This window comes from Eriocheir sinensis, chromosome 11 (genome assembly GCF_024679095.1).
Source record: "Eriocheir sinensis breed Jianghai 21 chromosome 11, ASM2467909v1, whole genome shotgun sequence".
NCBI lineage: Eukaryota > Metazoa > Arthropoda > Malacostraca > Decapoda > Varunidae > Eriocheir > Eriocheir sinensis.
In genome coordinates, this window is record NC_066519.1 from 21812861 (window position 1) to 21840071 (window position 27211).

The window sequence follows — 27211 nt, forward strand, 5'->3', positions numbered from 1 at the left end:
AATTAGAAGGGTTGAAAGAGGAGGATCAAGAAGGAAGAAAATGTAATCACGTAGAATAAGGAAGGCTGAAAGGGCATCCAATCCTATACATGAGGCCAGCATAGTGTTTGATCCCAATAATGTAAAGATATTTGATTTCTCCCATGCTCACAGCCACGTAAACACACACACACACACACACACACACACACACACACACACACACACACACACACACAGCACCTTTCTTCCTCCCCACCCACACACAGCCGTAGCACACACACACAGGAGTTCCCACATATATACACACACGCACACACGCGAACTAATAATTATACAGATTTACGCGTACATAAAACACCAGCCTCGCGTCTACGCATACACCACGCTTGGCCCTTCCTCGAGCACACGGCAGCTTTCATGTTCCCTCACCTGCATTTATTTTTCGCGCCTAATTAAAGAGAAAACCAGGTGTCCCACGCAATCGGTCCATTCCTTTTGTGGCATTAACGCAGAATAAATCAGCCCTACCCCCCCCCCCCACACACACACATACACAAACACACACGTAATCCCTCTCAGTACAGCTCCACCATTCCACTTACTTATTTTTTGTTTTCTCTTATTCCTCATCCTTTACCTCTCTCACAGTCTCCATTTATCTTTCTCTTCCATATTCTTTTTAATCTCATCACAGTTTTTCCCTTGCCCTCAGCTCCCGTTTAAGGCTTTTTTCTTCTTTATTTATTTTTTTCTTCATCATTCTCTTTCCTTTATAATTTTGCCTGTCTTTCATTTCTCTTTTCCTCACATCATTTCATCTTGTCTCGTCCTCTCCCTCCGTATCCTTCACTCCCTCTCTTTCTTCATCATATCTCACCTTTTTTATCGCCTTACTCTTCTTACCCTTTATATACTCATCTTTTACGTGCCTGAAATTTCCCTTCGCTTTTCTTATTCTTTCGCTCGCTCGCTCGTTCTCTCTTCTTCACATATTTATCTTTTTTTTATCTTTATCGCCTTTTCACCCAACCTTTCACTTCCCTCTCAATGTCCTCCTCTTATTTCCCTCCCTGTCTGCATTCTTTCTCTTTTACTCTCCTTGGTTCTCCCACTCTCACGCTCTCCCTCCTCTTACTCCCTTCTCTTCCATCCCTCTCCTCATACTCCCTTCTCTTCTTACGCCCTTCCCTTCCCTCTCTCTCGATCTCCTTGGTTCTCCCACTCTCACGTTCTTCCTCTCTTCTTGCTTCCTTTTCTTGCCTCCTTCTGTCTCCTCACTCCCTCTCCCTCACTCTCTATCGCCTTCCTTGGTCCGTCCATTCTCTCTCACCCTCTCTCTTGCTCCCTTTCCTTCCTCTCTCTATCTCCTTGGTCCTCCCACTCACTCTTTCTCTCTCCACACAGAACATGGTGGAGGTGTCAGTGGAACAAGTGCTGGAGGCCGGCGAGTGGTTCATCTCCATCTACAATGATGACGGCGACCCCCACCAGGTGGCTCTGGTCATCAACAGGGGCGACGGGGGAGGGGAGTGCCCACAGCGCTGCCACGACCGGGGTCACTGCATCCTCGGCCGCTGCCACTGCCACGCCGGCTACAGCGGCATCGACTGCTCGCAAAGTATGTGTCCTGGGTTGGGTTGGGTTTGAGTTGTGTTGTCAGTATTATCTTGATTTTTATGCATATGTTACTTTTCATTTATATTGACTAATGGGGGAATGACAGATGATGATAAAAGACGACAAGACAGAAGCAGAGAAAAGGAATATTATTTGTCATTCAACAGAAGAATCTTGGTTGTTGATTTCTTCATTTTTTCCTCTTTTGGGGGGATTAGTTTAGGAATGGGTAAGGGCTAATCCAAGGCTGACACAGAGTATAAAAGATCACAAGATTATTCCACAGTAAAACTATAAAAAAAAAGAAACAGGTAATTGCTAGGAATGAAAAAAGGGTCAGATTTTATTTTGAGATGTTAATATATTGGGCGCATATTCTTAGACGTCTTTTCTCTCATAATAAACATTTCCACTAGGCCACAAAAGAAGTTAGTTCGGTTCTGTTGAGAGTTTTTCACATTCAAGGTGCAGAAGCCTTGTCAAACTATCACTAGATTCATAAAAATTACCCTGGGAAATACACACAACTTCTGCGAAAGCCTTATCAAATGTGAGTGTGTGAGCCTCGAAATGTTTAAGAATATAGGCCTAAGTGTCTTGGTATCTTAAGGACTCTCAGGCCGCGGTGCCTCCTTCACTCCTTCCTTCCAGTGCAGTGCCCAATCCTGTGTTTCCAGTCTTTGTATGGTTGCCATGTTTGTTGGGGGCTTCTGGCATGTATTTTGTAGGCTGTTAGTATATTTTCAGAGCTTTGGTATCTTAAGGACTCCCAGTCAGCCATGCATCCTCCACTTCCCCCTTCCAGTGCTGTGCCCGATCCTGTGTGCCGGCCATGGTGACTACGTGTCCGGGCAGTGCAAGTGCCACGCTGGCTTCAAGGGCAAGGAGTGCCAGCTGCGCCACCACGAGTGTGAGGTGCCAGACTGCAACGGCAAGGGGCAGTGTGTAGCTGGACGGTGCCGCTGTGCCAAGGGCCACACCGGGGAGTTCTGCGAGAAGGGTAAGGCTGTCAGGTCTGGCAGGGAACACTAAGGAAGGGATGAGGGATTTAGATTAGTAGATTAAGGTTAAGGGACTTGGAACATTAGAATAAGGTTAGCGGAAGGCGAGGATGTATACATGTAAAGAGGAAATATGTTACTTCGTTTAAAATTTCTCATAAAACGTTGTGGATATATACAGCTGAGTGTTGTCGGATATACTGTTTCTTTAGGAGGCTTGGAACACATAGACAAACTTAGCTGAGGGCGAGGATATAAACATGTAAAGCGTAAATATGTTTCTTTAAAAATTCTCATAAAATGTTGTGAACGTATGCAGCTGAGTGTTGTTGGATATACTGTTTCTTTAGGGGACTTGAAACGCATAAAGAAGCTTAGCAGAAGGCGAAGATATGTACATGAAAGACGTAAATATGTTTCTTTCTTTAAAAATTCTCATAAAACGTTGTGAATATATTCCGCTGAGTTGTCGGATATTGTTTCTCTAAGAGGTTTGGAACACTTGAACAGGCTTAGCAGAGGGCGAGGATATATACAAGTAAAGTGAATATATGTTTCACTTTAAATATTCTCATAAAATGTTGTCATGAATATATATAGCGGTTGAGTGTTGTCGGATACAGTGTTTCTTTAAGAGGTTTGGAACACTTGGACAGGCTTAGCAGAGGGCGAGGATATATACAAGCAAAGTGAATATATGTTTCTCTTTAAAGATTCTCATAAAATGTCACGAATATTACGCGGCTGGATGTTGTCGGGTATAGTGTTTCTCCTCGCCTCCGCAAAAGAATGTCGGGGTGTGGAGTGTTGGACATTGTGACACCTGAAACCCCCTCTCAGCACGCGCCGGTAGATTCCAATACGTAATTCTTATTGTTTTGTCTTGAAACCTTATAGTTCTCACATTCAGGGCCGGCGAGTGTCTGCATAAAAGGCTATTTTCATCATTCTTTTCTTCGCCCGGAGTTTTCGCCGCTGCGCTACAACAAAACCTGCATTCTTTCACGCCGATCCTTTTGTGCTAAATAAACGCACCTTCCCAAAAAGTGGATTTCTTGTGTGTAATTCCTCTCTCTCTCTCTCTCTCTCTCTCTCTCTCTCTCTCTCTCTCTCTCTCTCTCTCTCTCTCTCTCTCTCTCTCTCTCTCTCTCTCTCTCTCTCTCTCTCTCTCTCTCTCTCTCTCTCTCTCTCTCTCTCTCTCTCTCTCTCTCTCTCTCTCTCTCTCTCTCTCTCTCTCTCTCTCTCTCTCTCTCTCTCTCTCTCTCTCTCTCTCTCTCTCTCTCTCTCTCTCCGATTCTACCCTCTTCATCACCATTATAGTCTTAATTCCCTCTCAAACTCCTTTTTCTCAACCCCATTCTCACCGTCCGTCCAAACATCATTCCCTCTTCCTCTTCCTTCTCATTCTCCTTCCTCCTCTTCTTCGTCCTCAATCTCGTTCTAACACCACCCCTTCCCCTCCTGATCCCGCCTATATCTCCTTCTAACAGTGGACTGACCTTACTCTCTTCTTTCTCCTCCCTCCTGATCATCGCCCTCAACTTCCTTCCAACGCAACCTCGTCCCCTCCTTCTCATCCCATGTATATCTCCTCCTCCCAACAGTCGACTGCCCTCACCCAACCTGCTCCGGCAACGGCTGGTGTGTCAACGGGACCTGTGTGTGTCAGAAGGGATGGCGCGGCCCCGACTGCTCCGAGACTGACCTCGACGCCCGCCAGTGCCTGCCAGACTGCAACGAGCACGGCAGGTTCGACATCGAGCTCCAACGCTGTGTCTGCAACCACCCCTGGACCGGCTCCGACTGCTCCAAGAGTGAGTGTTGTTGATGTTGTGTATTGAGTTGAGTTGTGATACAGTTAGTGCGGTTAGTAGTAGTAGTAGTAGTAGTAGTAGTAGGAGGAGGAGGAGGAGGAGGAGGAGGAGGAGGAGGAGAAGGAGGAGGAGGAGAAGGAGGAGAAGGAGGAGGAGTTATCTCTCTCTCTCTCTCTCTCTCTCTCTCTCTCTCTCTCTCTCTCTCTCTCTCTCTCTCTCTCTCTCTCTCTCTCTCTCTCTCTCTCTCTCTCTCTCTCTCTCTCTCTCTCTCTCTCTCTCTCTCTCTCTCTCTCTCTCTCTCTCTCTCTCTCTCTCTCTCTCTCTCTCTCTCTCTCTCTCTCTCTCTCTCTCTCTCTCTCTCTCTCCCCCTTCACCCCCTAACTCTTCCACTCCACTGAAACACAAGCATATTCATGAAACCAATTCTTTAAGTAACCTGAAACACCAAAACTTTACGCCGCAAGACAAACCACCACCACCACCACCACCACTAACTCTGCTTTCATGTATATTGAGGAAGGAAGTTGGCGGCTTGTTTCTTATTTAAATGGAGTGTCACTTGGAGCCTTTGATCTCACCTTGGCCCGGGGAATGATGTTATAACCCCATCAAGCGGCTGGCGCCCCCACATTATACAGGATAAGTGGATAGCTGGGCGAGGGGAGCCTGGAAGATGGAGCTTGTTGGTGGAGGGCAGCTAACGGTGGATTTCAAGAAGGGGAAGGAGGATGTGGAGAAGAGGAAGGAGGAAATGGAGAAAGAGAGGGAAGGGTAGGCTGGAAGATGGTGGTGGATGGCAGCTAACGGTGGATTTCAAGAAGGGGAAGGTGGACGGGGATGAAGAGAAAGGTGGAGTGGAGATAGGGAGAGCGGAGGGGGTGGTGTGGAGAAGCTTAGAAGTGGAGCTTGTTCGTGCATGGCATCTGAGGTTGAATTTCAAGAAGGGAAAGGTGGATGGAGTAAAGGTAAGGAGAAGATGGAGGTAGGAAGGGAAGAGAAGGAAGTGGAAGGGAAAGGTTGATGTGTTGAAGAAGAAAGGTGGAGATGGAGGTAGAAAGGAAGGAGTAGGAGATGAGGTGTTTCAAAGATGGAGGTCGTTCGTAGATAGAGTTTAGAGTTTAATAGATCCACTCAGTCGAATTTCAAGTAGGGAAAGGTGGATGTGAAATTGAGGAAGGTGGAGAAAGAGGTAGAGGGGGAAGAGAAGGAGGTGGTGTGAAGGAGTTTGAAGGTGGAGCAGGTTGATAGATAGCGTTTAAGGGCTCTTCCGGTGGGTCTGTAGAATGGAAAGGTGGATGTGATGAAAGGGGAGGTGGAGATGAAAGTAGAAAGGGAAGAGAAGAGGGTGGTGGTAAGGGAGATTGCGTTTAATGGATCAAGGGATGGGTGAACGTGGTGGAGAGGAGAGTGGAAGGGAATTAAGGTGGAAAAGAGAGGGAACGTAGAAGTGGCGGAGAAAGGCAGAGTTTTATATATGAATTAGCGGGGTTGTTTTTTTCTACACTTTTTGTTGCCCTTGAGCCTCTCCCTTGAACCGCTTTCCTCTCTCCTGTATCGTCTCTCTTCCTTCTACTTGTCACATTCTTGCCCGCCTACTCCTCCCTCTCCTTCTTCTCCTTTCCCTCCTTCTCCTCTTCCTTTTTCTTTTCTTCCTCCTTATCGGGTTTTTTTTCTTTTACTCCTTCCCCTTTGTTGTAAAAAAAAAGTTGTTAGATGTACTCAAGTTAGTCTTTTTAATATATGATTCGAGTCGGTTTTAGTGGTTTTCGTTCTTCTTTGTCGCTCATTTTTGGTTATTTTCCTTTTGGCTCGCGTTTCGGAGATTTAGTTCCGGAGATAAATTTGACGCCAAGTAACGGGAGACTTAATTAAAGGCGACGATTAACGTTTATCACCTCACTGTGTACACTCTCTCTCTCTCTCTCTCTCTCTCTCTCTCTCTCTCTCTCTCTCTCTCTCTCTCTCTCTCTCTCTCTCTCTCTCTCTCTCTCTCTCTCTCTCTCTCTCTCTCTCTCTCTCTCTCTCTCTCTCTCTCTCTCTCTCTCTTGTAGCTTCTGTAAACGTAACCTGTAGGCTCAAGTTGCAGGTGAGAGAGAGAGAGAGAGAGAGAGAGAGAGAGAGAGAGAGAGAGAGAGAGAGAGAGAGAGAGAGAGAGAGAGAGAGTGCATAGTCTTGTTATTCATCTTTTACACTGGTTTTTTTTTTTTCTTTCTTTCTTTCTCTCTTTTCTTCATATCTTTTTCGCAACATCTCACACTGTCCTCATTTTCTTTTGATGTTCCTGTTTTCGTCTTCTTCGTTTTCTTCCTTCTGCTCCTCCTCCTCTTCTTCCTCTTCCTCCTCCTCCTCCTCCTCCTCCTCTCAACCGACTCTCCTCCCTCTTCTGTTTCTTCTCAATCTCTTCTCCATCCAACTCTTCCAATTTCTTCTGCTCCTTGTTTCCTCGTTCTTATTTTTCTCCCTTTTTTGCTCCTTCCATTCGTAGTTGTTTTGTCCTTCTTCTGCATTTAGCTTTTTCTCTTCTCCTTCCTCTTCCTCCTCCTTACAGCATTCTCCTCTTCCTCCCGCTTCCCTTCCTCCTGTATCGTCTCTCTTCCTTTTAGTTGTCTCTCTCATCCTCCTTCTTTCCCTCCTTCTCCTCTTCCTTCTTTTCTTCCTCCTTATCGTTTTTTTTTTCTTCTACTTGCCGTATCCTTACTCTCCTATTCCTCCTTTTAATCGCCTTCTCCTTCCCCTTCTCTACCTCCTCCTCCTCGCTTTCTTCCTTCTCTTCCTTCCTTCTCCTCCTGCTCCTCTTCCTCTCTTTCTTCTTCTACACGCCATATCCTTGCGATCCTATTCCTCCTTGTCTTCTTCTTCTTCTCTTTTCGCTTTCTTCCTTCTTCCATCTGCCACATCCTTGCCCTCCTATATTCCTCTTTCTTACCTCCTCCTATTCCTCCTTGTCTTCTTCTTCTTCTCCTCCTGCTCCTACTCCTCTTCCTCCTTGAGCTCGAGACCCTGGGAAGCGAGTATTGAGCAGGAAGTGTCACCATCGGACGCTACTTCAGACGACCTGGAATTTAATAACGCTGGGCCGAGGCGTCCTGGACTCGCGCCGTCGCCTGGTTATTAACTTTGTCCCCAGCCAGTGCGGGGTGTAATTCATGAGGCGAGAGGTGTCTAGTTGTAGCGGCTCTTACTCCGGCTATAGGAGGGCGTAGCGAGGCGAGGAGGGGCGAGCTGGTGTGGGTGGTGGGAGAGGAAGAGGGGAAATGAGAAGGAGAGAGAGGGGGGGTGGGGGTGAGTGAAGAAAGGGGAGAGAAAGGGGAAGAAAGGAGAAAGTGAGTGGGTGGTAGGAGAAGAAAGAGGGAGTGAGGAGAGATAGAGACGAAGAAAGGGGAATTGAGGGAAGAAACGAAAAAAGGGGGGAGAGAGAAGAAGAAAAGGAGAATGAGGAGAAAGTGACTAGGGGGAAGTGGATGGTACAGACAGATAGATAGATAGATGGATAGATAGATAACTAGAAGGAAAGAGTGGTAGTAGTAATAATGGTAGTAGTAGTAGTAGTAGTATAAACACACACACACACACACACACACACACACACACACACACACACACACACACACACACACACACACACACCTAACCATAAGAAAAAGTGACGTCAAACTCTCACAGGCTTTTAAGAGAGAGAGAGAGAGAGAGAGAGAGAGAGAGAGAGAGAGAGAGAGAGAGAGAGAGAGACTGTTTTGCATATTCCTGTCCAATAACCCGCCTCTTGAGTTTCTTCGTGTCCTTGAAAGTTCGTGAGTGTGCGTGAGGCCAAACCGGACTGTCTTCCTTCAGAGTCTTGCTCCCTGGACTGCGGGCTGCACGGCGTGTGTGAGAACGACGCTTGCAGGTGCGAGGAGGGCTGGAAGGGCGACAACTGCTCCGAGAAACTGTGCGACGCGAGGTAAGTGGGAAAGGGAAGGGGGTCAGGGGAGGCAAGGGGAAGGGAAGAAAGGAGAGAAGGGGAAGGGGAAAGGGGAGAAGAAGGGGGTCAGGGGAGGCAAGGGGAAGGGAAGAAAGGAGAGAAGGGGAAGGGGAGAGGGGAGAAGAAAGGGGTCAGGGGAGGCAAGGGGAAGGGAAGAAAGGAGAGAAGGGGAAGGGGAGAGGGGAGAAGGAGAACGTGGAGGAAAAGGGGATAAAGAAGGGGAAGGAGAGAGGTAAGGGAAAGGGGAGAGGAAACGAAAAGAGAGAGGGGAAGGGAAGGGGAGAGTGAAGGGAAAAGGGGAGAAGGGAGGGAATGGAGAGAGGAGAGGGGATGGGGAAGGGGAAAGGGAAGGAGAAGAGAGTGGGAAGGGGAGAGGGGAGGGGAAGGAAGGGCGTGTGTGTATGGGTGATTGGGTGCTGCACGTGTGTCTGCCTGTGCGTAGAGAGGGGGTGCAGGGAGACAAGAAGAAGGAGAGTATAGGGTATGGTAGTGTGTGTGTGTGTGTGTGTGTGTGTGTGTGTGTGTGTGTGTGTGTGTGTGTGTGTGTGTGTGTGTGTGTGTGTGTGTGTGTGTGAATCGGTAGACGCAGCACTTCAAACCTGTTATATGTGTATGGGCGAATGTGTGTACTAATGTTGATTGACAGTGTAACATTTAAAAAGTGGAAATAGTTTCATCCTCATTATCGGTATTAGGTTTTCATGAAGGACAATTGATATTACATTATTTGACAAAAAAAAAAGTGTTAATAATGATGATAATGATAGCAATACTATTACTGCTACTAATGATAATGGTGATAAAGATAATGATAACACACACTTGTTTTGCTTTCTTTAGCTTTTCTAACTATAATTGTTAAGACCTTACATTTTGACTTACTACATTTGCATCACCTATTCATCAACCAATAATGAAACACATCCGTAAAAAAAAAGGGAAATAGAAAATAGTAAAAAAAGAAGGATAGAAAGAAGGAAAGAAAACAAGAATAGTAAAGAAAGAGAAGAAGGAAGACAAGCCAGCAATCGTTACACCTGCCTTCCCGTCCACAGGTGCAGCGAACACGGCCAGTGCAAGAACGGGACGTGTGTGTGCATGACGGGCTGGAATGGACGACACTGCACTCTGCCAGGCTGCCCCGGGAACTGCCGCAACCGAGGGACTTGCAACGCGCACGGCGAGGACGGCATCTGGTCCTGCAGCTGCGAGAACGGCTGGGATGGCCCGGACTGCTCGGCGATGCTGGAGACGCGGTGCAACGACGGGGAGGATAACGACAAGGGTGGGTGTTAACATAAGAACATACGAACGTAAGGAGTCTACATCTCCTCTCTCGCTAAATCAGCTTCCTCGAGGTTGGGCGTTCTGTATCGTCTCCGCCAGTTCTTCTCCCCCGCGCTGTTGCTATCCATATACAGGGGCCTTGTCCGCCCTCGTATGGAGTATGCATCTCACGTGTGGGGGGCTCCACTCACACAGCTCTTCTGGACAGAGTAGAGTCTCAGGCTCTTCGTCTCATCAGCTCTCCTCCTCCCACTGATAGTTTTCTACCTCTTAAACTCCGTCGCGATGTTGCCTCTCTTTCTATCTTCTATCACTATTTTCACGCTGACTGCTCTTCTAAACTTGCTAACTGCATGCCTCCCCCTCTCCCGCGGCCCCGCTGCACACGACTTTCTACTCATGCTCATCCCTACACTGTCCAAACCCCTTATGCAAGAGTTAACCATCATCTTCACTCTTTCATCCCTCACGCTGGTAAACTCTGGAACATTCTTCCTTCATCTGTATTTCCTCCTGCCTACGACTTGAACTCTTTCAAGAGGAGGGTATCAGGACACCTCTCCTCCCGAAATTGACCTCTCTTTCGGCCACCTCTTTTGATTTTTTTTTGTAGGAGCAGCGAGTAGCGGGCTTTTTTTATTATTGTTTCCTTTTTTTGTGCCCTTGAGCTGTCTCCTTTGTTGTTAAAAAAAAAAAGAGGCCGGTTGGCCTATACAAGGCAGCTCCTGTACTCTCAACCCCACCTTACCTCACTATCCATGGCTTTATCTAACCTCTTCTTGAATGTATCTATGGTATTGGCACCCACAACATGACTGCCAAGCCTGTTCCATTCATCTACCACTCTATTGGTGAACCAATTTTTGCTTATGTCCTTGTTGAATCTGAACTTGTCTAACTTAAAACCATTGCTACGTGTCCTACCTGGCTCTTTTACTATCAAAATCTTATTGACATCCCCTTTATTAAAGCCCTTCATCCATTTATAGTCTTCGATCAGGTCTCCTCGCAACCTTCGCCTTTCTAGAGAGTGGAGATTTAAATGTTTCAGTCTATCTTCATAAGGTAAGTTTCTCACCCCCTGAATCATCTTTGTCATCCTCCTCTGTACAGATTCTAACATCTTGATATACATTCTATTGTAGGGGGACCAGAACTGAACCGCATAATCGAGATGAGGTCTAACTAGTGCTAAGTAAACTTTTAGAATGACTTCAGCGCTCCTATTGCTTACGCTCCTTGAGATGAAACCCAGTACTCTGCCCGATTTTTAGCCTGAATGCATTGAGCCCTAGGACGGAGGTCAGCGCTCACTAAGACTCCTAAATCTCTCACGCCCAGACGTGCTTAGAGGAGTGTCATTTAAGAAGTAATTGTGTGAGGGGTTATTCCTGCCTACACTCAGAATGCTACACTTTCCGACATTGAATTCCATCTATCACTTTTACGCCCAATCATATAGTCTGTCAAGCTCATCCTGGAGAACGCTAGCGTCCCTGTCTGATTGGATTACTCTACCGATCTTGGTATCATCTGCGAACTTACTGACATCACTACTAATTCCGTTGATGGTTGGGTCCTTCCTTAGTTGGGTGGTTGTTTTCCTTCCTTCCTTCCTTCCTTCAAGATTTATCCCCTAGTAGCCTAATGGCGGCCCGTAGCAGGATGCCGACAAACCGGCTCTATCGGCGATCGAAATCTAACCGACCGAATCGGTCTGTCGACGAGGACTGGCGTGTCTGTGGTTGCTTTCCTTTTTCCCGTGGTCTTTTATTCGCTGTTAGGATAGCGAAGATAACGAAGGTGGTGAGGATTACAAGGGTGGGTCTGGGTGATGACGTCGCTGGTTGAAGCCTTTCTTAGTTGGCTGGGGGCTTTACTTCCTACTTCGGTCCTTTTCTCGGTGTAAAGATGGAAGGATAACTATAAGGTGGGTATAGGGCGGTGAGGATAACGACAAAGGTGGGTGTGCGTGCTGGCTTCGCTGGTTGAGTCCCCCCTTTGTTTTCTGGTGGTTTTCCTTACCACATTAGTCTTATTTTCGCCGCAGATAGGAAGGATAACGAAAGAGGTGTTGGCTATGGGTTGCTGTTTGGTGATTGGTTGGTGTCGTTACTTTTTTCTTCCTCACTGGCTTTTTCATTCTCTCCCTGGTACAATAAGGAAAATAATGGACAGGTTTGGCATGGGTAGTTCGTTGGTTCTGAGCCTCCCTCATATATTTTGTTTGGGTAAGGAAAGCATACGCCTTACAGCCATCCACGTGTTTATTCATATAGGACCTACCGTGTTGGAAGGCAGACTGTACCAACCCAGGGTATCCCCTTGGTTTTTTGTTTCGGTGAAGGGCTGCCAGGTTTTTGTAGGACAGAAACACATAGATAATTTCTGCAGCACTGCGCCTAAGCTTTCCTACCCTGTAGTTTTATTTTTACCGAGAAAATTGCCTTTCGCAGCAAATGATTGACTGAATTTTTATCTGGTAATTAGAGTGAAATTAGCAATTAACGAACCAATGAAAATTTGTGTACATTATACGTAGAGTTAATCAATGAATTACTAATGTATCTGCCTCCCTCATCATACAGACAAGGCTGTCCCAATTGGTAGACATTTCATATAAGGCAGGTGTACAGAGCATCCGATATTCACCTGAGTATTGATCTTTGATGAGACATACAAGTTAAAACTGTTCTTACCCAGAGGCGCATCTGACGGCCTCTGTCTGTATGTTTGTCTGTGTAGATTTTTTTTCAGAGTTAATCAAAGAGTTAAAGCAACAGTTACGTGAACACAACGTATGCGTTCACACACACACACACACACACACACACACACACACACACACACGCACACGCACACGCACACACACACACACACACACGGCCCGATAGCTCAGGGGTAAAGCGTCTGGTTCACAACCAGAAGGACCGGGGTTCAATTCCCCGGCCGGGTGAAGATAGGTCGGGTTTATCTTCTTTCACGTGTAGCCCCTGTTCACCTAGCAGTGAGTAGGTACGCGACGTCAGGCAAGGATCTTCCGTAGGGGAACGGCTGGTTGTCTCGAGAGCACACACACACACACACACACACACACTGCTACGGTAGCTCAATCGGTTAGAGCGGCCAAACAGGCGGCGGCTCGAGCCCCGCTCAGGCTGGATTCTTTCCGTTGACTAGGAGTGGTTACTGTCCCCCCTTGAGCGAGAGAAATGGGGTGTGTGGTGTGTGAGGTCCTGGCAGTACCCAGAGATCGACAATAATGAGCACTTGCTCACGTCGGGAGGGTACCTGCTGGCGAAAGCGAGTCCAACTCGTGATCAGGCCGTGGTGAATTACACACACACACACACACACACACACACATGTCGATTAAGCAGGGTCGAGATAGTGTGTGGACTTCCAGACTGCCCTGAGTCACACCCACGAGTACACTTAGTCTGGGGGACACACAAGGGTGGAGTAACTTGATGCTGATGTGTGGATGTCCCTCCATTTACCCACACACCCATGGGCCTGGCGTGGCTGTGATAAAGGCTAAACAGGCTCGTGGCAGTGAGCTTAAAATCATCTAAACCACACTCCAAGACATGGTTCGTCAGTACTGTGTCACAACTCCTTCATAAAAAGATTATATATTACTAGAAGACTGGAGGCACACAGGCCTAAATGCTACGAAAAGGCTTGCAAATGGGTCGTGAGGGTTATGCCTCAGTTTAGGGTCACACAGAGCTGGAGTAACTTGCTGTGGGTGTCCTGTTCGTGTCCCTCCATTTGCCCCGCCCACCCACAGACGGCCTGGTGGACTGCCAGGACCCTGAGTGCTGCGACCACCACTCCTGCAACGGCTCAATGTTGTGTGTGTCCCGCGCCTCGTCGCCCATCGAAATGCTTCTAAGGAAGCAGCCCCCGGCAGCCACCGCCTCGTTCTTCGAGAAGATGAAGTTCCTGATCGAGGACGACTCGCTGCAGCACTTCACCAAGACCGACGCGTTTAACAATAGGTAAGCGTCGTGTTGGACCGCTGGGGTCTTTATGTCAGTAGAATACATTGAACACACGCTTTACCTCAGTCCAAGAGTTGCACTTGCTCTTTGTCCATGACAGTTGTTCAATATTTAGTCTCATGTACCAGTAGGAGTAAATGTTGTTGGTTGTCCTGGATCTTCAATGTATTCCAAAAGTGTGCAATCATCATTTCGCACAACAAATGTCACTTTGATATTGGTTCATCTCACATTCCTAACTTCTTTAAATTTTTTATGTGATAATTAATTTGAGGTATTCCTTGTGACTCAGAGCTAACCATGACTTGCCTCCCAATACCTCCAAAGTGGTGCCAACCACCACCAGACTCATTCACTCCACGCTCTTGTTTGACCTCAACTCTTCCTGTTTCCTTTTTCGTGAAAGGCTCCAGGTTTCAATGTTTAGGATCTACTGTTACTATTATTTTCTCTAAGGTTGACAAGTAAAGCATTTCCCTATACTTAAATTTAAAGATAAATATATTACTCATTATAACCTAGAATTAATAAATTTACTGGAGGATGATTCTATTTGAAAGTATAAAAGTATTTTTATCACTGTACTGCATCCCACGCGTACCATCTGGAAGTTGTCTGTGTTTGTCTGGCGCTGGGTGGCTACAAAACTAGCGTAGTAACTGTACTTCAAGACGCCGTTTGTTATGGGTGTGACACGGCTGAGGCGTAGTCACGTTTGTGTTGCTGCAGTAGACTGTGGTAGAGAATGGGTCCGGAGGTTGCCTGCAAACCTTTGTGCAAAACGAAACCTTGTGACTGGTCTCTGCCGCTTTTACTTCCCTCCTGATGCTGCCTCATATATGGCTGGTGGAACCCCTGGGGTGAGCATGTACCTGCAGACCCACAGGGACCGCGGCCTATACATGAGGCCCTGGAGGTGACCAGAAGCAGAGGGCGAGGCTTCGTTTCATGAAAGTTTCTCAGAGGACCTCCGTGGCTCGTGTCCTCAAGCCCCGTGCGTGCAAAAGTGTACCGCAGCGCTGCTGGCCTCATGCCTCACCCAGAGTGGCTCTAGACGGCGCTCCCGGCACTGTGCCAGGGGTGGTGATGAGTCCAGTGGTGCCGTGACCCCCGTCCTCCTCCTCCTGCTCCTCTCCTCTTTTCCTCCTCCTCATCTCACTTCCTCTTCCTCCTCCACTTCCTCCTCTTCCGCTTATTCATGTTTGTCTTCCTCCTCCTCCTCCTCCTCCTCCTCCTCCTCCTCCTCCTTCAGTACACTGGCGCCCCGAGGTCTTGAGAGCGGAGCCATGAGACCCGCCTTAGGTACCGGTAGTGTTGAGGTACTCTGCAGGTGGCCGCCCAAGCAGAGTACCAGCTTAGCAGAGTTGTATGGGGTACCCGTGTTGGATGCATTAATTTGTGAGCAGGATACAAGTACCATGTTGTGCCTCTCATCCCGCCCACCTGCGTACCGAGCCGCCTCTTAGGACAGGTCAATCCTCTTGCCCTGACTCTGGCCCGGCTGATCCTTGTCTCCAAACTGAACCCACAAAACATCCTCAAATAAAACCCAACTACTCCCCTTTGTCATAAACCTCAATTCCAGGAACACGTGGGGGAAGGAATCTGTGTGTTGTGTTAAGAGTTTATTCACCAAGTTAACTGTGTAGCGAGGGAGGCCAAGGCAGCGTTAACGTTCTGAAGGGTTTGGCAAGTTTTCGGCCATACCGCTTCCTCCCCGTGCCCCGCGTCAGTCGCCGGGCAGAGCGGGCGGCAGCGGGAGGCAGGAGGCGGGCCGGTACGCTCGAGGCAAAGATGTCATGGTTCTCGTTAGCTTGTAGTAGTCGTGGGAATGTTTGGGTTAACCGCGGCTTTCTCTTCGTGCTGCGCTCAGTATTTTATGGAACTACTTACACCCGAGGTAAGATTAACCAAAACAAACAAAAGCACGTTTAGAAAGAGAACAAAACTCTTATTCCATATTTTCTTTTTTTCTTATTTTCTGGTTTCTTTCCTTTCTTTATTACTTGGTGCATATTTCCTCTAGTTTTCGTTTTTTTCATTATTCTATTCTCGAGTTACAGTTTTTCAGATCGAGTTAGCTGGCAACTTTGTATGATATATTTATACTTTATTCTTAGTTACCAGCATCAACCCTTATTTGCACTGCCGTTTACTCATAGCCTTCGCTGATAACCTCATAGGAGACAGATGTTAAACTCTGATCTGGATTCCATAGTCACTTGTTTTGGTGCATGGAGGAATGTATTTTATACACTCATTTGTTTCCACACTTAATTTTCCAATCATTGTTTGCTTGCTAGTTACTTATATAATCTTTCCATTGCTGTCACTAATCAGTAATAACCAGTTTTATATTATAAATATTATTATGTAAAACTGCTTCACTCAATGACTCACTCGGTCTCTACAATCTGGAGAAAAAGCTAGTGATTGGAATTGACTCTTCAGCATCCTCGGTCTTTTTTTTTTTTTTTAAGTCTTCCTGGTGTCACATCTCTTGGTCTCCCCGTGTTGCGCCCCCGCCCCCCCCGTCACCCCGACCCTCACCCCACACTTACTGTAGTATCTTTCGCCCCTCGTCACCCCTACGAGACCTTTGGCCTCTGCTTGTGTCCCGTCAGTAGCCGTGTTTGCAGTAAACTGTTATATTCCCTCCCTTGGAAGTCCTCCTACTCATGGCGCCTTGATCTATCACTGTTTGCGAGGCTTAGCGAGATCTGGCTTACATTGTCTCCCTCTCTAGTCCAGTGATCTTGAGAGGCACACCACGTTTCCTTTTCTGGATCATGATCTTAGTTTGCACAGTACTTTTATTACTTATCTTTATGCTAATTTCCAGATAGCTGTCACCCGGCCATCATAGATATAATTACGTAATGAAAGTAGAGAAGTTAAGACACCTACATAGTTTAAACCCCCGCAAGACAAGACTTGGGCTGTGAACAAAAAGGCTGTGGAAGAAATAAGAATGCGAAGGGGTCTTAAGTTAAAGGTCTTATGTGTCAGTCAAGCCAGCTTAAAGTATCATTATTTTCTTTTCTTTTTTTTTCACAATACATAAATCTCTTGTTTGACTTTGTCAGGCAATATAATGTATATGCATTCAGATGCTTTTCTCTTCTGTGGCAATGTCAGTATTTTCCTTGAGAATATCTATGTGGCTGCTTTTTTTTTTTTTTTTTTTTTTTTTTTTTTACATTCTTCTGTCTCAGTAAGCCCCGCCTGAGGGGACTAACCCGTCACGACAAAGCCCCATTCGTCCTGTCTTTGGCGTCACAGTCCTCCACCATCTCCTTCCCTCAACCTTTTATTTGCAAGTTGACTCAGTATCCTCCTCGTGGTCTTGCCCGCAGTCACATAACCCTGACCCCCCCCCCCCCCCCTCGCCCTATTACCTTATTGATGGACTATTTCCCTTACCTCCCTACTCCCATCCCCATTTACCCTCACTACATCTACTAACCCCCAGCCTCACCCTCTCCCCCTGTGTCCCCCCCTCCCACCCCCCCATGGATCACTCGTCACAAGGGCTCTCGCTATAAGCTCCTCTACATCCTGAGTTGCCAGTTTGCATGCCGCCCTCACAGTTCTTTTTTTCCTTGTATTGTTTCAGTTTTCTTTATGGTGGTGGCTAATTCTTTCTGCAGACTTGTTGTTCTCTGCTCTTGGTATCTTTCCTGGTGCCAAACAAAGCCTTGTCCTTGTCGCCTCCTCACTATTAAAGTAATGTGTCAAAATCAGAACACTTGTTGCCCAGGTTAACTTTTTTCCTCGCCTGTAAAATTTATATCCTTTAAGTTCCATCCATCAGAAATTTTTGGGTGATACAGTGATGGTCAAAATTGGATTCAAATATCACACAAAAGAGAAAATAAATTGCTTAACATTCCTTTCCTTCCTTGCAATTGGTCATTCAGTGATTGGTCCAGAACGTCACTGGTGAAGGAAAAGCAATGTGTACAAATGTATAATCTATGACCACGGGTGAAACATGCATGGTCTGTGGAAGCGTTAAGTGCGCGCTGCATGAACGCCCAACGCTTGCATGCCCCACTGTGCCTCACACCTGCAGGCTAGGCTCTCTGTGCCGCGCTTGAGCGAATGTGCTTTGTATGTTGGCTGCTGTGTGTTGCATCCTGGCCTCTGTTGGTGGCACTCCCCCGCGGCTGGTGGCGAGAGGGTGAGTGATGCGAGTGTGTGTCTGTTTGCTGGTTCGTGTTGCGGGTGCTGAGTGGCCTCCCGTATACTCTATGCTACCCATGTTGTTGTTTTCAGGGAGACTCACTGGCTGACTGACTGACTCCCTTCCCTCACGGTATAGTCACGCCCCTTCACTAGATGGGTGTGCATTTTTTACAGTACTCAAATTACAGTAGGAGCTAGATATTTTTTTTTTTTTTTAACCCTCGAAAGAAAATTACATATGGATTGACCTAGTCCATATAAGATACTCCAATGCCTTATAGTAACTCTGGAGCAATCCCTCAAAATTGACATGGGCCACCGTAAGACAAAGGCCCATGTTCCCTCCAAGGGGAGAGCAAAACTATTAGGAAGGGAGGAAGGCCTGGAGAGAGAGAGAGAGAGAGAGAGAGAGAGAGAGAGAGAGAGAGAGAGAGAGAGAGAGAGAGAGAGAGGTGAATAATAATAATGATAATAATAAAAATAATAATAATAATCGTTTTTTTTTAAGTCATTGCAGCTGTTAAGCTGAAAATATACACGTTAAAAATACAATACAATGGGTATAGGTGTGTGTGTGTGTGTGTGTGTGTGTGTGTGTGTGTGTGTGTGTGTGTGTGTGTGTGTGCGCCGCATGTTGCACTCCTGCAGTCACTCCCCACCATCTTAACAATCCCCATTGAGCGAGTCTTAGACCCCCACACACACGCATCTCTGTGTGTTCCATTCCTGTGCTGAATACAGAGTCCAGAGTCACGCACGCATTGGCATGAAGCTAAGTCCTTATATTATCAGAATGTTTACGTTCCTATGTCTGCGTGTTTGTGTTGCCCTGTCATGTGAATGTCTGTCTGCATGACGGTTTTATATACTCTTCCTTGCAGTTTTAATTCCTCCTTCCCTCGAGTACCGATAAGTCACTCAGCCCCCCGAGCGAGGGGCAGCCATGCATGTGGCCGCCCCGTGCCCCGTGCCCAGTTTGTCTTCTCTGCCCTTTTAGCCTAAGTCATACTTAGCTTCTTACGTTTATGTTCTAGAACTTAACAAGAGTATGATTTCAGTTCCATGAGTATTGATTCTTTAAACGATTTTGTTCATGGTTACACATACTCTTTGCAGTTTGTTATTGTTGATGTGCTAGTGTCTCAGTTGATATGAGATAATTGATTATTCTTTACGTGTCTTGTAGAGTAAATTTCATGATGACATACTCAATTAACTTTGCCTTTGCAAGCAATGAAGTCAAATCTCATCATGACAGTATTTTCACTCATCTGTATGAGACATAAAGAAGCTTTTAATTAAGTCAAAATTCATCAGGCCACATCATTCCCTGTTGAGTTACTTATTCTAGAACATGCAGTGTTCCTGTTCAGACAAGTGTTTCCTCCTCTGTTCCCTCTGTTTAACTATCGAGTTCACTGTAAGTGTTCTGTATTTTCAAAATTGTATTCTGTTCACAGTCGAAAAATGTCAGCAAATTTTTTATGCAACTTGTCTGTTGTGTCCAGTATTTTTTTTTTTTTCATGCTCCCCATTTGTCCTCGTCTCATGCAGCTGTCAGTTGTCAGTTTTTGCCCTTTTGAAGCCCACAAAAAACGAAAAGTGATTTTCAACACCACGTACCATCGGTCTTTCAATTCCACACACTTCCTTTACTCAGTCCTCAGTTCCCAGACGCCCCGGCCCATAGCGTGCTCGGCCGCGCTTGTTTCTCCCTCTCCCCCCCTGCTCCCCACCCCTAGCACGCCGCCCTGTCACGGGTTGGTGATGAGTCTCTCTGCTGGTGTGGTACAGACGCGCGGCGGTGGTGCGGGGCCGCGTGGTGACGCGTGCAGGCAGGGGCATAATCGGCCTCCGGGTGGGCCCCCCCGAGGCTCACGAGGGCTTCACGCTGACCAGGAACGACGGAATGTTTGACATTATGGTGAACGGCGGCGGGGCGGTGAGCATCGAGTTCGGCAAGCCACCCTTCAGCCAGAAGACGGTAAGAGAGAGAGAGAGAGAGAGAGTAGAAAGTCAGTGATTTATTGAATGTTGTGTGTGGCTGTTTTCAAATACTTGATAGATATCACAGTTTTTTCATAAAACAATTTTCTCTGACTCCATTTGCACGTCTAAAACTTATTCTTCTCTGAACTACTCCATCTCACAAGTTTGAAAGCTTTGAGCAGACACACGAGACCAAAATTAAAACAATAATAATATTGTAACTTAAAATAATTTTATCTTAATTACGTGTCATGACCAAGTACCTGCTGGCCTAGTTTTTGAGTGGCCGCTTCTTAACAAATATAAAACACAGTGCCAGTCAGCAGGAGCCAAATGGGTTGTGAAAGTAATGCGTAAACTGGGTCAAAGTCAGAAATATTAGAAGAATTCTGCTCTCAAGAACTATCATTCATGTGGAGTAGAAAAACAGATAAAAAAAACAGACTCCACGTGGGCGCCGCACCCCCGCCACCACAACCCTCGCCTCTCCCTCCAGGTGCGCGTGATGGTGCCATGGAACAAGGTGGTGGTGTTGGACGACATCGTCATGAGCGTCCCGGACAGCACGGACCACTCCACCAGCTACCACGACCACCTGCCGCGCCGCCCTACCTCGCACTGCCCCTTGCACGACTACGACCTGCTCAGGCCCATCATCATGGCCACCTGGCAGAACGTGTTCCAGGGGGAGTGTCCGCACGCCGACGCTATCCTGGTGGAGTCTCAGGCGGTGCAGGAGTCCATCCAGATTCCCGGGACCGATGTTTACCTTGTGTACCACTCTTCCAGGTGCGTGTGTGTGTGTGTGGTGGGGGTGAGGATGTGGGTTTGGGTAGGAGTTTGCGTGTGTAGGGGCTGGAGAGGGGGGGGGGGGCCTGTGTGCTTTTGTTTCCATAAGTATCGTATCCAATACATCTTGCTATTTTATTCAATATAGAAGCATAAGTAAAAATATCATTATTACCACAGAAATAACATTGAGTACGGACCATTTCACACTCCACACAAAGTATTTAGTGACTGTCATAATTCACCAGGGTTTTTTTTCTATTAACTATTTATCCATCATCTTACACACCATGCAGTAACCTCACTTTGCCAACCAAACACATGCGTACATCTGCACGTCTTAGTATATTGTAATTTACCTTTCCGTATTAAAATCCTTATATCTTCCCCTTGCTCATCTATATATCAGTCTTACCATAAGATACAAGCACACACACACACACACATACCTGTACTTACACATATTGACACCTGTGTTTTATTTGGCAGTGCAAAACCCATTTACTTATCTACCTTAACCCGGTAGCTGCGGGGATCATGTTTCTTAAAGGCCCCTCTAAGCGAATTAATGAGGAAAAATCATCACTCGCAAACCATTTCATAATATATATCAATGCATTTGTGATCAGTTAATGCATCATCTATGTTGGGGGGTTTACATCATGGCAAAAATGTGGCCCGTCGCTGGTACACGGTAAAGCCACAAATTTAGCCCGTCGCTTCTACCCGGTTAATTTTCTTCCTTCCTCAGAGCCAACGGATACGAGTCTACCATTAGGATGCAGCTCACCCCAGACTACATCCCCGCCACCCTTCGCCGCGTTCACCTCAGGATCGTGCTGGAGGGGACCCTGTTCACGCGTGTTTTCGAGGCCGACCCCAACATCAAGTTCACCTACGCCTGGGACCGCTACAACGTGTACAGGTGCGTGAGTTCTCGAATAAATCAGATGGTTCAATTTTGCTTCCATGTCTTATTACAGCCCTTTGGAGGATATTGTGACCTAGTTGTATTTTGGTAACGTGTAGGAAGGGGGTATTGATGGTGGCTTTGTATAGATGTTGTTGGTGTTCAGGAAGGATCGTTCTGAAGAGTTAACATTCGGGTGTTGTTGGGGTTCTCAAGAACTTGTGTTTGTGTGCTGTCATGCTTCGTTTTACTCCTTGTTGGTTTTGTGTTCTTGGGGCGAAATTTGCCGGTGACTCCTTAGGTTTTTGTGTAACTGGTGGGCTGTTTATGACGACTTATTGTTCCTAAAATTGTGCTTTTGTGCCTCTGAGACTAGGTAACTCGAGGGTGCTCGGGGTGACTCTTTCCTTGTTTTCTTGAGGTGTAATGCGCTGTTCTCGTGGTGTTCCAGGCAACGTGTGCATGGCGTGACGGTGGCCCTCGTCTCGGTGGGTTACGAACACGCGTCCTGCCCTATGATTATCTGGGAGCACCAGACGACCCGCGTGGCCGGACACGACCTCCTTATCTCCATGGTGGGTGGTTTCAACCTGCACATCCACCACACCTACAACTACCACCAGGGTGAGTAACGATTCCCAGCAGGCACACCCCCTGAGCCACACTGCTTATATATAATGGTCAATGCTTATTACTCAGACCTGTCCCTCATCACGCATCACCCACCTCCTTTTCCTAATAGCAAAAACACCTACGTCCTGTATATACCTCCATTAGATAATCATTAACCTTGGTTGTTGCACCTCCATAACACTCTACTCACTTTCCCTGCTATCCATCCTTCAACAGGCATCCTGCAGAAGGGTGATGGCCAGAACATCTACCTTGCGGGGCAGCGTCGCCTGGTGACCACCCTCCTGGGCACGGGCGAGCAGCGGGAGGTGTTGTGTGGCGAGAGGTGTGAGGGTAACGCCAACGAGGTGCCTCTCCTCACCCCCTCGTGCCTTGCCGCGGCCCCAGATGGTTCCCTCTATGTAGGAGACTTCACCCTCATCCACCGCGTGTGGCCAGACGGCACCGTGACCACCGTAGCCAAGCTGAAGTGAGTTGATGTGGCGTCAAAAATACATTTCAAGGCCTGTGCTCTGACTATTTTCTCTCACCACAAAATTCTTACAACATTATTATTTACCTTTGTTTTCCCGCTTTCAATACCATCTTTATCGTCTCCTCAACAGTGAGACCCGCGTGTCCTACCGTTATCACATGGCCGTCTCACCCATGGACGGCTCCGTGTATGTGAGTGATCCAGAGGCCCACCAGGTGCTGCGTATCGGGGCCATGGGCGGTGACCTTGTGCCAGTTGTGGTGGTGGGGTCAGGCCAACGCTGCCTCCCTGGGGACAAGAACAGGTGTGGAGACGGTGGCCAGGCCATCCATGCTCGTCTCACCTACCCTAAAGGTGAGCACTAGGCAGAAGCTCGATGTGTAATTATCATGGAGCATGTATACTTGCCACACGACATGATGACTTTGAAAGGCTTGCAAAGAAAGGAGCATTACAATGATGTTAACTTTTATGCAGTTACATCCTGATCATAATTACAAAAAGAAAAGGCTACTGAGATATCATCAGGCCCTTTCCTCACATTCCTTCTCTACTTTGTTTAATCCTCTAACATACTCCTCCTTTTAGCATCTCACCATCTTCTCCCTTTTCCCCGCAGGTCTGGCCATCTCTTCTGATGGCGACATCTACATTGCTGACGGCACCAACATCCGTGTCGTCAGTCACAACGTGATCCAAACCATCATTGGCGGCCACGACCACCGCTCGCACTGGGCCCCCGTCCCCTGTAATGGCACTATCAACATGGACCAGCTACACCTCCGCTGGCCCACCGAACTGGCTGTCTCCCCGCTAGATGGCTCCCTCCACATCCTGGACGACCACCTGGTGTTGAGGGTCACACCTGACAATCGTGTCCAGGTGAGTTTTGTGGGACCACCTACATGTACTACGTGTTTTCCATAGATATCGTCACTACTTTCGCAATGTTCTAACAGGACGGACTGCAGTATTCTAAAAACTTGCCATCAGTAATTTAGGTGTTGTGTTGCCTCTCCTTTTCAGGTGTTGAGTGGTCGCTCCCTCAACTGTCCGACACCCCCCCATGACCCACCAGATGTGTCCCGCACCGCCCTGCTCCTCAGCCCTCAGTCCATCGCCTTTTCTCCTGAAGGTATGAGGAATCATTGTTTCATTCATTGAGTTTCTATTTCCGCTTTGAATACTGTTTGCTTACAAAAAGGATTCGTCTGTGGTGTTTAACACCTAAAGCTGGTACAGGAATCCCTCCTTATATATGGATGTTTGGTTTGAAATTAGGCCGTGCAGAAGGAAACACAGTATAACATTTCAAATACAGCGTACACTGGGTAATGGCAATAATAACAACGCAGATGCTAAGAGTCAGTGTTCATACATACATGGTTTGATTTTTTTTACTTCAGGTGAACTGTACGTTGCTGAGAGTGACTCGCAGCGGATCAACAGAGTTCGCATCATTACCAGTGACGGCCGCATCTCCCTCTTTGCTGGCGCCGAGTCTGAGTGCAACTGCCGCGACCCGACCTGCCATTGCCACACATATGATAATGTGTCAGCCGCCTCTGCCATCTTCTTTTCCATTTCCTCCATTGCTGTCACACCGGATGGCGTCCTCCACATTGCTGACCAGGCTGGCTATCGCGTCAGGTCTGTACGCACAGTCCTGCCGGAGCTGATAGACCGCAAGCACTATGAAATCATTTCGCCGGACTCACACGAGGTGTATGTGTTCAACAACCGCGGTCAGCACACAGAGACCAGGAACCTTGTCACGGGCCAGATTCTCTACCAATTCATCTACAACTCTCACTCCAGCGCCAGTCAGCTGTGGACTGTGTCTGACGGTGCCAACAACAAGTTCCACATCATCCGTGAGCGCGGCGGCAACGTGAACGCCATTGAGACGCCCCAGAAGCAGCGCATCAAGATTCACCTCACCATGACAGACAAGCTGGAGAAGCTCGTGGCCCCCAACGGCTACAACATCAGCTTCACCTACAACAGTCTCAGGTCTTCTGGTCTCATCAGCTCCAAGATCGAAGCCTTGGGTCGGTCCTTCAACTACGACTATGACGAGCAGGGCCGTCTTACCCGGGCTGTCCTTCCCACGGGGCAGGTCATCCAGCTGAACTTTGACCTAAGTGCTCGTGGTGCCGAGGTGACCGTGACGAGAGACGGAAAGAACCCCGTGAAGACAAGGGTCCGCGGCAACACCCTCACACACACCTCAGGTAAGACACCCAGAAGGTTGTGTCTGTGCAAGTGCTCCCTTGAAGAGTGACTCCGATAATGACATCAGTCTTTTCTTACCTGTATACTTTCCTGTGTACTTATTTCCTTGCATAGCTTTCTTCAATAATAATTCATCAATAAGAAAATGTAAATACTTTCATGGTCAATATTGAGTTAACAAAAAATATATATTACATATAATCATATTTATAACATTAATAAATGCCCCCTTTCCACACCCAAAACAAGGATCAATGAGCATCAGCATCAATCTAAACTGTATTATGTCAGAAATTGTCCTAAAACCCAAGACTACTCCACAGGACCCATAGAAGCTGTGGCAGACATGGGCGGCGAGGGAAAACTGCGGGTGTTGACAGATTGGGACCACAAAGTGTCTCTAGAACGCACCTCCTACCGCGTGCTAGAGTCCACCAGCCAGATTGCCGCCGAAATGTTCCCCATCCTGTCACGCCAACAGACCCACATTGGCGGGAGCCTTGTCAACCGCTACGAGTGGGTCTACTCCCCTGCCAGCCAGCACACAACTAACCACGGCATGAAGGTAAGGCTCCCAGGGGCTGAAGACATAAGTAATTATGAAGAGAGAGGAGCATATATTCCTGCAGTTGCATCATTTTGTTTGTATGCCAATGAGTTTCAATCTCACAATAGTTCCCTATATTCATTACAAAGACTTCTGTTCACTGAAATATGAACATATGTTAGTTTGTGTCTGTCTGCAACATCGATGTGTTAGGTGATCCAAGAACTCCATGAATGATATGGAAACAGATCCAGCAATTTGAATTCTCCTGAACCTTTTCACTGTCCACCTTTCCCCAGGTGTCGGCCACACTCAGGGTAAACAACGCTGACCTCCTCATGCTGCGGTTTGACCCCACCACGTCCTCGGAGGCACTGCTGTCTGTGTCGGGCCAGATGCTGGTCAACGTCACTTATGACGACAAGGGCAGACCCGTCCTCTGGATGCCGGTGTCCCCGCTGGTGCCAAGCAACGTCAGCTACGACCACTGGGGACACATCATCGGCTGGACGCGAGGCAACCTGTCTGAGGAGTCCGAGTACGACAGTTTGATGCGTCTTATGTCTGTCACTTACGCTGATGGAGCCAAGATCACCTACGACTACAAAGATGAAAGGATAAAGGTGTGTGTGTGTGTCCTCACACGTATACACTCGTGAGAAGTTTTTTGTATATTTTTCGTATATATATATATATATATATATATATATATATATATATATATATATATATATATATATATATATATATATATATATATATATATATATATATATATATATATATATATATATATATATATATATATATATATATATATATATATATATATATATATATATATATATATATATATATATATATATATAATGCTAAACTGAAGTTCCAATATTATTTTATAAAGTCAACTGAAAAATCGCCGATGCAATAAAAATATAGTAAAATAACAAGCAACTTTGTAGTGTTTACCATCAAGAAGGTGTGTCATTGGGAGGCAGGGCGGGGTATTTAACTGAGGATTTAGATTACACAAATGTGCTTGCTTGCACTTTATGGCAACTTCTCAGGACATGGAAGCCCCAGGAGAATTCAAAACAGGAGTTTCATTTTCGACGATTTTTCGACCCTTAAAATGATGCTTCCCCCTTAAGTGACACAGTCCTTTAAAGCTATTGCATGTGTTCAGACCACTACAAACTTACTGAATATTGGTAGTCATTTCCTGTAAGTTACAGTCACAATCATCTTAGAGTAACGGAATGTGTGTGTTTATCCCACCACAAGTGTTAATGGGGAGTCTTAAGCAAACTACACATGTCCACAGCCACAGAAGGTGCAGCACCCAAGTGGCAGGACCTACGAGCTGGTGTACGATGACGCCGGGTCGCTGCGCCAGGTGGTGACGCCTCGCAGTACGGCCTACACCCTCCACGTTTCCACATCAGTCGGCTTCTACAGACTTCGCTTGGCTCTCCCCGTGGACAACATCGCCCTTCAGGTTGGTTCATGATGGTGTTGTAATGACATATCTGATTTAATGGCACAGCCTTTGTCCCGGGGTGATTGTTGGTGGGTTTGAAGCATTGTTGCTACCTTAAACTGCAACTCCTTGACACTGGTAATATTGCCACCAAAGTAGACAGGCACTAGGGCAGAAAACATAAACAAATTGGCACCAGAGCAATGCACAGAGAGACAAGCACCAAAGCAGGGCAGAAACAGGTGAATAGACAAGCGGGTACAAGGACAGAACACAGAAACAGACAGGCATTAGGT

General features: G+C 46.9%; 1 protein-coding gene across 1 annotated transcript in view; it reads left to right on the forward strand.

Moving 5' to 3' along the window:
• LOC126997053 (teneurin-m-like) overlaps positions 1 to 27211 on the forward strand; it is a 439194-nt gene that overhangs the window by 405581 nt on the left and 6402 nt on the right. The window contains exons 14-32 of the mRNA XM_050858090.1: positions 1387 to 1600; positions 2405 to 2599; positions 4205 to 4414; positions 8246 to 8354; positions 9431 to 9660; positions 13456 to 13666; positions 15543 to 15569; positions 19652 to 19841; positions 20343 to 20635; positions 21387 to 21560; positions 21997 to 22169; positions 22395 to 22647; positions 22784 to 23007; positions 23273 to 23535; positions 23680 to 23788; positions 24060 to 24887; positions 25212 to 25453; positions 25735 to 26058; positions 26760 to 26933. Of these exons, the coding sequence (XP_050714047.1) occupies positions 1387 to 1600; positions 2405 to 2599; positions 4205 to 4414; positions 8246 to 8354; positions 9431 to 9660; positions 13456 to 13666; positions 15543 to 15569; positions 19652 to 19841; positions 20343 to 20635; positions 21387 to 21560; positions 21997 to 22169; positions 22395 to 22647; positions 22784 to 23007; positions 23273 to 23535; positions 23680 to 23788; positions 24060 to 24887; positions 25212 to 25453; positions 25735 to 26058; positions 26760 to 26933 (4443 nt within the window). The remainder of the gene's footprint in view (positions 1 to 1386; positions 1601 to 2404; positions 2600 to 4204; positions 4415 to 8245; positions 8355 to 9430; positions 9661 to 13455; positions 13667 to 15542; positions 15570 to 19651; positions 19842 to 20342; positions 20636 to 21386; positions 21561 to 21996; positions 22170 to 22394; positions 22648 to 22783; positions 23008 to 23272; positions 23536 to 23679; positions 23789 to 24059; positions 24888 to 25211; positions 25454 to 25734; positions 26059 to 26759; positions 26934 to 27211) is intronic.